The sequence below is a fragment of the Giraffa tippelskirchi genome, chromosome 4 (assembly GCF_054371585.1).
Source record: "Giraffa tippelskirchi isolate mGirTip1 chromosome 4, T2T-mGirTip1v1.2.pri, whole genome shotgun sequence".
NCBI lineage: Eukaryota > Metazoa > Chordata > Mammalia > Artiodactyla > Giraffidae > Giraffa > Giraffa tippelskirchi.
In genome coordinates, this window is record NC_137278.1 from 86,867,470 (window position 1) to 86,880,111 (window position 12,642).

At 36.4% G+C, this 12,642-nt stretch overlaps 1 protein-coding gene across 8 annotated transcripts in view; it reads right to left on the reverse strand.

Annotated features, from left to right (window-relative positions):
* The window catches only part of SPAST (spastin), a 50,484-nt gene that overhangs the window by 34,873 nt on the left and 2,969 nt on the right, over window positions 1-12,642 (reverse strand). For 4 of the 8 annotated variants that reach the window (XM_081590316.1, XM_081590314.1, XM_081590312.1 and 1 more), the window contains one exon: window positions 647-730. In XM_081590316.1, coding sequence (XP_081446442.1) covers window positions 647-730 — 84 coding nt within the window. Of the gene's footprint in view, window positions 1-646; window positions 734-12,642 lie in introns of all 8 variants that reach the window. The other 4 variants (XM_081590315.1, XM_081590313.1, XM_081590310.1 and 1 more) reach the window with 1 other exon arrangement.

Consider the following 12,642-nt stretch of genomic DNA (forward strand, 5'->3'; position numbering starts at 1 on the left):
AAAGTGAAAGAGATGATAAGTATGAAGCACATAAAATGATGCTTTGGTACACAGTGTGTGTGCAAAAATTGTTGTCTATATATTTAACGATAATATTAGATTTTGATTTTTATCTTTTTTTTCCTTTTGTTTTTGTTTTTTTTTCATTTTTTCTTTTGTTTAGATTTTGATTTTTAATTTGATGTGACAGAAAAGATGAAAAATAACTACTTTGATTTTAAAAGGTCATGTGTAAATCAAAAAAAACTTTACAGCTCATATTCTAACATGCAGTCAAGCATTACCCACAGTGCAAAAGGGGGATCTGTGGATTAACTACTCCTTCCCTGCCTTGATAGTGAGGAGGATGAGGTTTCAAAGACAGGGCTACAAATAGGGTTAAAATATCATGAATCGTGGTTCCAAGGAGAACACAAGTAATATACTCTTTTTTATCTTACTACTATAGGTAATCAAGTTTAAGCATATTTAGTCATAACTTCATTTTTAGCACAGGTAATAAAGCATTAACTGTAAATCTAGAAAGATTAACAGTAACCTTTAAAAATCTGTTAAATACTATCATTTAGATAAACATATCTGAAATCAGGGCAATCATGTGAATATAATTTGGGATGCCACTAAATAAATGTAAATACAACCTTACCTTGTCCTGTAACTACGACGGCTATTCCTTTTTCTAGTTCTTCAATACCTTTCTTATACCATTCCACAGCTTGGTCCTTTTGTCCTACTTTAAAATAAAAATAATAATCTGTATAAATCATATGTGTGTGTGTGCACGCACGTGCACACATGCGCTAAGTTGCTTTAGTTGGGTCTGACTCTGTGTGACTCCATGGACTGTGTAGCCCACCAGCCTCCTCTGGCCATGGGATTCTCCAGGCAAAAATATTGAAGTGACTTGCCATTTCCTTCTCCAGGGGGTCTTCCTGACCCATGGAAGATCTGGGTCTCCTGGACTGCAGACAGATTCTTTACTGTCTGGGCCACCAGGGAAGCCTAACCTAAGAATACACTAAACATTTTCCAAAGCATGCTCTTTTTAGGAGATACAGGGAAAAAAAAAGGGAGGCTGGGGTTGTGATCAAGTAAGCTTGAAAACTGTTACTCTGTGACTTCTTAGTACTTTAGCATCTTAATGTATAAGTGGCTCTGCAAGATAGGAATACATAAGTCAATGTTTCTCAATTTCAGAGCAGAGAGTCTTTTATTGTTTATCATCTCATGGTATCGATGCTTAAAATCACTGTAATAATGTGTTAGAGAAATAAATTTGACTCCTCAAGATTTTACTTTAGATAAATGGTTTTTAAAATATATACTGTTAGAAAACATAAACATGATTTCAATAATAATGAGAGAAAACAAGCACTGTTTAACCTAACTGTATTCAAATATGACATAACATGTCCATTGTTGGGTGCTCTTTTCAAGAGTTAGTTTTTATTTAACAAAAGACAGTACCATGAGAACTGGCATAAAAGGTCACAAGTGTGGCCATTTAGTAACACATTTCTATTTTCTTTGAAACATGGTAACATTTATTCTTGATTCAAAATTAAACTCTAAAAGAACCTAAAAATTCAGCATGATCAAAATATGTGTAGAATATTTCTTTAAAGTGGTAACAAGTATATGCAAATCTCATTGGTTTTGAAAATTAATTTCTTGGTCCTTAGAATCTGCAATGCCTCATAAGTGGCTAATACAGAGATACAGTAAAGCAAAGGTGGAAATCATCCATAAGAACTGCTTTTCGTTTTTTCCAACTCATGTCCCCATTTAATTAAAAATTCCCATGCTATTCTTCAATATAATTTGAAATGTCAAAATCAATAAAATATCATGACTTTCTTGATAACAAAGAATAGATGAAGTCTTATTATAAACATCACACACAATAACTAAGAAATGCTGTTGGGCTTCGCTGGTGGCTCAGTGGTGGGGAATCCACCTGCCAGTTCAGGAGACATGGGTTTGATCCCTAACCTAGAAGACCCCACATGCTGTGGAGCAACTAAGCCCATGCTCCACATCTATTGAGCCTGTGCTCTAGAGCTCAGGAGCTGCAACAACTGAGCCGAAGTGCTGCAACTACAGAAGCCCAGGCGCCTAAAGCCCGTGCCTCACAACAAGAGAGCCTCTGCAATGAGAAGTCTGTGCACCACAGCTAGCGGGTGGCCCCCACTCACCGCAACTGGAGAAAAGCCTGCTCAGCAATGAAGACCCAGTACAACCATAAATAAATTAAACATTTTTCAAAAAAAGAAATGCTATCCCCTTATCAGTGTGTACCTCCGACCACCTTCCTGCACCCCCTCTCAAATAAATCGCTAACTAGATTCGGCCCCTTAGGGTACCTTCTTACTTACTATGGTGCCATTAGTATTATACAGTGTCTGATCCAGAATAAGTGCTCGATAAGTACTTGATAATGACACACAAAGAAATTATTAAGCATTTAAGTCAATTCAAACTATGTAGATGTTTACTTTCCAGTTTTTTGTTACAAGAATCTGTTTTCCTTTTCGGTTTTAGAATTTTAAAAAGAAGCAAATTACAAAAATCAGTAAAATAGCATTTGCATTCTGAGTGGTAGAAATATTGATAATAATGTCACACTTGCCTTAGAATTTTAAAAATAAAGTGCAATTTAACAGATACAACAGAAGTTCCCTTTGTTGTTCCTCTTCCCACTTCTGTGCTCCTTTCCTTCCCAGAAATCAGTATTAAGAACTGAGTGCCTATTTTACTTGTACATTTTTTCTATTGTTCCTATTTTATTTGTATCACTTTATTTTAAACATATACATTGTTTCTGAGATCTACTTAGCTATATAGAGATCCAGTTCATTCATTTTGACTTCTGTATAGTATCCTATCCTATAGTTTAACTATTTCCTACTAAAAGATATGTAGGTTTCCAGTTTTTCAATATTTCAAATAATGTTACAGTAAACAGTCTTGTACCTGTCCCTTTATATACGTCAGTTTCTCTAGAGTATATATATATATATATGCTTAAGAAGTAGAATTGATGAGTCATAGGTTCATCACATATTCTCCATTAACTGGAAATCAACAAAATGGTTTTTGAAAGTGCTTGTGCCAATTTATACTCCTATTAACAGTGTATGACTGTTCTCACTGGCAACACCTGGACAAAATCTTTTAAGAAATTTTACCACATTACACGGAGGCAAGTGAAATGACTGATTCTGTACAAATAAATTCACATGCTCAATAATTACTCAATTACCTAATATTCTTTGGTAATAGGAAGTTGATTTACTGCCTTATTTGAATCTAGTATGTCAGTATGATAGTAGAAAATGAAAATGCATAGATTATCTCTTATCTAAAACGACAAGACCACTGGAAAAAGGAGAGATGTATAAATCAATGGAACAGAAATCCAGAAATAGACCCACACAGACATTATTGATCTGACTTTGACAAAGATGACAAGGTAATTCAAAGGAGAAAGAAGAGCTTTTTAAAAAAACGACACTGGAATAACAGGTATCTATAAGAAAAAAAACTTCACATGACATATAAAAGTTAACTTCAAATGGGTTATTGACCTAAATGTAAAACCTAAAAGTATAAAATTTATAAAAGAAAACAGACAAAATTATTTGTGATCTTGGCTTTAGGCCAATCACAAACTTTAACAAGAAAAATTGATAAACCAGACTTCATGAAAATTAAAAGCTCCTGCCCTTCAAAAGACAGAGTTGACAATACAAAGACAAGCCACAAACTATCAGGGAGAAAACTATTTGCAAATAATATGTCTAATAAAGGTCTTGTAACCAGAATATATAGAGAACTCTTACAATGATATTTTAAAAAGTCATTAAAAAATAGTGTGCAAAAGATCAAAACATACACTTTATCAAAGAAGAGAGCACAAGAGATGATGTTCAACATCATTAGCTATTAGGGAACTACAAATTAAAGAGTACAAGATTTTAATTTTGAATGGAAAAAATTACAAGACAAAGTAAAATGAATTTCTCATACATTTGCAGGGGTGACTATAAAATCATACGGCCATTTTGGAAGAGTTTGGTAGTTCCTCACAACATTAACATTAATATAACACACATTAACATATTCTTACCACGTGATCTAGCTCTTCTTCTACATATTTACCCTAACAAATAAAAACAGCAAAGATCTGTACATGAATGTTCACCAACTTTATTCATGAAAGCTAAAAATTGATGTCCATCATTTTGTGAACAGATTAGCAAATTAGGGTACAACCATACACAGAATACTACTCAGCAATAAAAAGGAACAAAATACTGATGCATGTAGGAACAGAGATGAATCTCAAAAACATGCTAAATGAAAAGAGCCTGACACAAGAGGCTGCACACTGTATGATGCCATTTACACGACAAAACTATAGTGACAGATCAGATTGCTGACTGCCAGTGGCTAAGGGGAGTGCAAAGGGATCAACTAGAAAGAGACCCAAAGGGGCTTTTGGGTGACAAAACGTTCCATATACTGACTGTAGTGATAGTTTACACAACTGTTTGTCAAAACTCACTGAACTATACAGATCCCTAAAAAAAGGTAAACTTTACTGTACGTAAATTATACCTCAATATTTAAAAGTGCAATACTCTAACATTTAGATATAAGAACATTTATTTTGAGTTGGATATTAATACCAGAGCTAAAATTTTGATTATAAGAATAAGATTAGAAGAGAAAAACTAGAAAAATATTTTAAAAACATCCATTTGAAGGGATCAGAGTGTTTTCAAAACAGTGAAAATTACCAAAATTTGGAAGGAGAGAACATTTCAGACCCATTAGATTGGTTATTTTGAAAATTACCAAAATACGAAAAAGAGAAAAGCCAAAGAGGTGAGTCTACCATCTGGGGCACTTCTCTGCTTTAAGTGAAGTGAAAGTTGCTCAGTCGTATCCGATTCTTTAAGACCCCATGGACTGTAGCCTACCGGGCTCCTCTGTCCAAGGAATTCTCCAGGCAAGAATAGTGGAGTGGGTAGTTGTTCCCTTCTGCAGGGGATCTTCCCAACCCAGGGACTGAACCCAAGTCTCCTGTATTGCAGGCAGATTCTTTACCATCTGAGTCACCAGAAAAGCACAAGAATACTGGAGTGGGTAGCCTATCCCTTTGCCAGGAGATCTTCCAGACCCAGGAATCAAACCAGGGTCTCCCACATTTGCAGGCAGATTCTTTACTAGCTGAGCTACCAGGGAAGCCCATCATCAATTCTGAATGCGAATGCGACCAGACTCGTGGAACGAAGTTGACAAAAAATGAATTCCAGGGCATGCCCAGGAGAATTAGTGGCAAAGATTCCCAGATTTTGATTGGGCCTTTGCATCAGTGAAAAAGGCTAGCTTGCATACGGACTGACACCAACACTCAAATCACTTAAATCCCTTAAGTTAGGGGAATCTACAGCCTATAACCTTTGATGACCACCCTACTGACTAAATTTTTTATATATTTTTTTCTTTTTCGACACGTCACACAGCTTGTAGGATTTTAGTCCCCCAGCCAGTGACTGAACTCAGGTCCTGGCAGTGAAAGCACCACGTCCTATCCGTGGGACCGCCAGGGAATTCCCCCCTTTGACTAAATCATGGCAGAAAAATCAAAACTTACAATGATCTCCAGCACACAAAAGGCCTTCAGGATACTTCAGCAGTTCTTGGTTTCCCTTGTACATCTCCCTCTCTCCTATATGGGCCCCAATAACATTCAAACTCAACCAACAAGACTACATCAAATCAAGAGAAGAATGGGAGGGCAGAAGCATACAATCAATGGTTGTAGTTGTAGCTGAAACTATTAGCCAATAATCTGAACTACATACACAGTATGGCTCCTAATCTAAGAACTACATAATCTATGGACAACAGTGGCCCAAGGGTCAAATATAGTCAGCTGCCTGTTTTTCTATATAGAGCTTTACTGGATCACACCCCCTATATATGAGTGTTGAATCGTCGTGAAAGGGCATCTGAAGTATTTACTCAACAGTTCAGCAACAACAACAACAAAACAAATGAAGGCTTCCTTGGTGGTTCGGTAGTCAAGAAGCCTCCTCCCAGTGCAGGGCACACGGGTTCAATCCCTGCTCTGGAAAGATCCTACATACTGAGGAACAGCTAAGCCCATGCACCACAACTACTGCGCCTGTGTTCCAGAGCCCGGGAGTCACAACAACTGAGCCCACGTACTGCAACTACTGAAGTCCGAGCACCTAGAGCCCGTGCTCAGTAACAAGAGAAACCACTGCAATGAGAAGCCCACCCACTCACAACTAGAGAGGAGCTCCCGACTTGCTGCAACTAGAGAAAGCCCATGTGCAGCAACAAAGACCCAGAGAAGCCATAAATTCTTAAAAATGAATGCAAAAAATGGGCAAAGAACTTTAATAAACATTTTTCCCAAGAAGATACACAAATGGACAATAAGCACCTGAAAAGATCCTCAACATCATAAGTCATTACGGAAATGCTAATCAAAACTATGATGTGATACCACTTTGCATTAATTAGCATGGCCGTTGTTTTACAAAGTAAACAAACCTTGAAACTAACCAATGTGGAGAAATTAGAAACCCTTGTGCACTGGTACTGGGAATGTAAAAATGCAAGGCTGCTGTGGAAAGCAATTTGGCAGTCCCTCAAAAAATTAAACATAATAATTAACATATGATCCCACAAGTCTACTCCTACGTGGATACTCAAAAGCACTGAAAGAGGGGCTCAGAAACTTGTATACCAATATTTATAATATTATTTTTTTAGCTACGCCTTATAGCATACAAGATCTTAATTCCCAGACCAGTGATCAAACCCATGGCGCCTGCACTGGAAGCACGGAATTTCAGCCACTAGACCACCACAGAAGTCCCTAGAGCAGCATTATCAACAATAGGTAGAAACAACCCAAATATCAAGTAGCAGATGAATGGATAAACAAAACATGGCACACATATACAATGGAATATTATTCAGACTAAAAAAGGAATGAAATCTGTTACATGCCTCAGCATTGCTTATAGACGCTGAAATGCTAAATGAAGTGTCAGACAAAGAAGGACAGATATTGTGTGATTCCACTTATATGAGGTACCCAGAACTGGCGAAATCACAGACTGAAAGCAGAACAGAGGTTATCAGGGACTGGGACGAGGGAAGAATAGAGAAGGGGAAATGAGGAGTTATTGTTCAATGGGTACTGAGTTTTGGTTTGGGAGGATGTAAAGCTCTAGAAATGGATAGTGGTAACGGTTGCACAATACCGTGAATGTATTTTTCTTTTTTTTTTGGCCACGTGGCATGCAGGATCTTAGTTCCTTGACCAGGGATCGAACCATGTGTTCTGTAGTGGAAGCATCGAGTCTTAACCACTGGACTGCCAGAGAATCCCCTGTGAATGTATTTAATGCCACTGATTCCCACACTTTAAATCATTAAAATGGCAAGTTTTGTTATCTACGTTTTACCATAATAAAAAAAATTACTAAACGACCCATTACAGGCAGTTTGCTGACCCCTTGTATACAGAAATGAAAATGAACAATTACTGCCAAAAGTAACCTCAAAGATTAATCTGACAAGCATGAAGTGACGTGAAAGTCGCTTAGTAGTGTCTGACTCTTTGCGATCTCATGGACTGTAGCCCACCAGGCTCTTCTGTCCATAGAATTCTCCAGGCAAGAACACTGGAGTGGGTTGCCATGCCCTTCTCCAGGGGATCCTTCTGACCCAGGGATCGGACCCAGGTCTCCTGAACTGCAGGTAGATTCTTAACTATCTGAGCCACCAAGGAAGTGCCCTAACAAGCATAATGTTGAGCAAAAGCAGCCATACACAAAAAGAACGTCAACTGTATGATTTCATTTATAAAGCTGATTTATAGTGTAAGAAGTTAGGAACTGAAGATACCTTTGTGTAGGGTGTTGAAAGGTGGTGAGCAGAAGGGAGGATGAGAAAGGCAGGCTTCCAGAGCGATATTCTATTTTTGACCTGGTGAGGTTTCAAACTGCTATGTTCAGCTTAATAATTCATTAAGCAACACATAAAGTGTGTACTTCATGTATACTTTAATAAAAGTGTACTTAAAACTGAAAAAAAAAAAAATACAAGAGGAAGGTTAAGTATTTTGAAATGGAGAGTCCCTATACATTAAGTAAAAAAGGTTACAGATGAGTTTCCATGCAACATGATTCATTTTCTTCTAATGAATAAATATTTATGTTTATATAACTAGACAAAGTCAGGAAACTTATCTGTAATCATCTAAGGATAAGATTACAGAAGATTTTTGCTTTCTATATTTGTGCATTAATTTTTGATGTGTGTTACTGTAAAAGCAACAAAAATACTGATGATATCCATCTTTAAATAAAGATAAGAATACTGGACTAATTTGTGAATTATCTATTCCATCTTTTTCTTCACATGTTAGTGGTACCCAGATTGCCAATGAGAAGATCAAAACAAGAGCAGCTTGGGTAGAGAGGATGTCTGTTTGCAACTATGTGAGTTACAAGACAGAGATTTAAGTTATTGCTCCATCATTTAAGAGCTCTCTGACTTTGGGAAAGTCAGGCAATCTCTCTGAGCTTTAGTCTCCTTACCTAAAAACAAGATGACACTTCTTTTACCTAACTCCGAGTTGTGGCAAAGATCAAATGAAACAGGGCATGGGATAATATTTTAATAAAAGAGATATGTAAAAATTACTCTTGGCATACTTAGTAAATCTGTTGATAAATATAAATCCTTCTGCTGCAGAACTGTATGCACAGTTGCATTTTTGCTCTTAAAAGTCCACTGTTTTTACTCATCTACTGAGTCTTTCTTAAGCAACATTCTACAAACAACTCCAGGAAATAAGCATATCCATTTTCCTACACAATTTTCTGCTAGCAACTTGTAAGTGTCACATTTGAAAGTAATAGGAATCTTTAAAGACCTTACAGTAGATTTTAATGTGTGCTAATTCACAATGAACTATAGAGGCCATGAAGCATCAGACTGACAGCTCCCAGGTTCATTCTCTCATAGTTCACTATTACAGAAAGGATCCTTTCTATTGTTTTAATTCAGCAAAAAGGCCATATTTGCTTTCATGTTCAAACATCAAGGTTTATTTCTGAAATGAAGATTTACTTTTTTCCCCATTTAACTGGAAATGTTTTCAACCTCATGTAAAGAAATCATTACAGTTTTGGATATTTTCTTTAACCTTAAGAATTTCAACTTATTTTCTTTAAAAACCTTTTCTATTTACTATGGATGGATGGTGGATAATTTTAACTTTTGTGCATTATTGGTATTTTCCAAATTCTCTATCAAGAGTTTGCATTCTGGGTTTCCCAGGTGGTTCAGTGGCAAAAAAAAAATCCATCTGTCAGCGCAGGAGACATGGGTTCGATCCTTGATCTGGTAAGAGCCCACATGCCTTGGAGCAACTAAACCTCTGTACCACAACTATTGAGCCTGTGCTTTAGAGCCTGGGAGACACAAATACTAAGCCCATGTGCTCCAACTACTGAAGCGGGAGGCCCCTAGAGCCTGTGCTCTGCAACAAGAGAAGTCACTGCAATGAGAAAAGCCCATGCACCACAACTAGAGAGTAGCCCCCACTGGCCACACTTAGGCTAAAAAGAGACTTCCATTTGTTTTTTTCTGAACTAAGAGTCATAATTAACAAATATATTTTTATACCACTCTTTAGATAATTCTCCTTCTTCCCCAAATCACATTTAGATGCCTGTTTCCTAAAAGAAGGGTAATAAAAACTAGATATGATGGTTTAACAATGTTCAAGCATAACCTCTAGAGGCTGTAACCTTAAAAGAACTGTAAAATTAATAACAGTAGTTCCTATTTTCTGAGGATCTACTATGCACAAGTACTAAGTATTTTACAAACATTATCTCAGTGTAGTAATAAGTAACTTGCCCAGGATCCTGTACAGTCAGAATTCAAACGTCAATTAGGGCAAGAAGCACTGCAATTTAAAAAGCATGAAATTAGACCCTCAAAGCTGAGACAATGAAAAGCAGCCCCTGACATCCAGGAGCTAGTACATCAACTATGCCTTAGTGTAACAAGGAAATGATCTGACATTACAACTGTGCCTTGGTATTATACTGAATATAAACAATTTCACAGAACATCAGACAGGCCCACTCTGTAATCATGATGAATGAAGATAAAAACAAGACTACTCTGCAATCATGTCTAAACACACCCAAAACATGAACACTGCCCAAGCCATGAAACACCAAACATCCTTCTCTTTGGGCTAATGAGTGCCTCTCAATCAACCATAGCTTCATCCTCACTCTAGTCTCCCCTTCTGTATCAAATTTAAGAAACTTAATTACAGAATTAGTCACAATTCCTGAAAGCATCCAATCCAGAGCAAAACCTTGCTTCCATAAATCCTCCTCAAAAATCACTGAGTATAAGCCCAAATTCTGTACATTCTTTCTAGTTGCCTTTTCCTGAGATAAGGGATGGTTCCCCATGGTGTGTGTTCTCTTGGCTACAATAAATAATACATTCCACTTTTTAAGCCACAGGTGTGTGTTCTAGTCATAGTTCACTGAAAGGCACTGGCAAAATTCACTTAAGAACAACAGTTAAGTACAAAATATCTCCACTTCAGCATAAAATATCTGCAAAAGCACAGAAAGATGTGAATAAGCATAATCGTCTATGCTATATCTATATAGCTGTAAAACATTTATTAGTCCCAAGAAAACCTTGATTTTGACATTTTTCTTTCCTCATTTACCAGAACAAACCATTGAGTTTGAGTGTGCTCAAAGATGTTTTATTCTACAGGGTTATCAAGGGTGAGCAGTTGTTCATTCACAAAGCAAGAGCAAAAAAAAAAGCTAGGTCAGCTTATTAATACCTTCACTGCTATTATATAGGTCAAGAGAGAGGAAAATAAGTAGAAAAACAGAGAATCTATACTTTGCCAGACTGAAAAATCCAACTATTATTAGGTAGAGCATAGAGAATAAGCTGGCGGATAAAAGGTAGGAAGGGTTAGAAAAGATCCTTCTTTGATAATTTAATACTTATTTACTGACAACTGTCATCAGGATGAGTAACAATAATCTTAGGAATCTAGTTACCAGGTGAGTTTTACAGGGTTAACTGTATTTTACATTAGGAAGGATATAAACTATAATTAAAAAAAAAAACAGAACAAGGGAGGAAGTTCCTAAGAATGGCTGCCTTTTGGTCTTTAGTGCAAATGTCACTACATATTCTTGCAGAGAAATATGAAATGTTTATTGTATATTTAATAAAAAGTAATGTTATTATCTGGGAAAAGTATATTATCACCAGAATGTCAATCCATCAGAATAACTCTTTCCTTGTTCTAATCATTTAAAGCAGAAATTAGGCACAAAAAAATTGCTTGAAATCAATCCTTTCAAACTGATGTCTCATAGTTTTTAGGAGTAAAAGAAAATATACCAGATCTCCAGATCTGATACTTCTGATTTCTGACTAGAAATAACAGAAAAGGATTTTATTTAGATAATTTCTATCCTTGATGACAGATGCTACATGCAGCCCTATCTTATCTTGAGAAACTGACTCTCTCTCTCATACAACACACTGGGCCCTTGCTGTCTGTCAAGTCCTACATATTTGAGGTAACTGAACCACACCTAGAGAATCTGTACCACTGTATTACTCAGGAGATTCCAGGCTTGTCTACCTGTCTACCTGCAGGAGCCATGCAAAGCATGTTAGTTCATGTTCTGGTTAATCCGAAGAACCACTATTACAACCTCCTTTTCTCCCCCAAGTATTTCAAGGGGCCCTTGGAATTACACAATAGAGAACCTGCTTAGTATAAAATAAAAGTATGAAATTATGAATCTGTTCACCTAAACTCTGTTCCTAATTCTGCTACTGTGCATTCACTCTTTAAATTCCAGTTTCTCCAGATATACAGCAGATATCATAGGTTATCAGTTTTCCAAAGATGTTCAACAATAAATAAAATATCCACAAATCATTTAACTCCTTGGGAAAAAATGAAGGATATATAATATATATACACACATTTTTATAAGAATACACACATTTACTAATCACATAAGGAACATCTTAACACATCTCACTGGAGAGGAAGTAATTTTCTCTCAAGTTAACATCTAGAATGCAGAGCTGAGCAAATTAACTGGTATTCAATAAATGCTTTAATGAACAAACTTCACATATCCTCTTATTAGGTAAAGAGAATTTGCTGTGCTATTCTTTTCTATTCAAAATAGCATGGTTTTAGATAATCTAGGCCTTTATGAAAGTTCAGCATCAAAGTATGCCATAAAAAAATAAAATTCAAAATAGTCACCATATAAACAACATTTACATATTACTTTGTTAAAATAAGATTTAATTTGGTCTTTATTATTTGAAGGCACCAAATGTGTCAATTACCTAACATCATGACAGTCTGAAACAGCCCATTTCACCTGCTGGAATAAAGTGGCTTTCAGTATATTTATAAACTAAGTCAAGTTATCAAGGGAAAGGGGATGCAGGACATTACTAGCTCCTTACTGATTCAGGGGCTAACCACAGAGT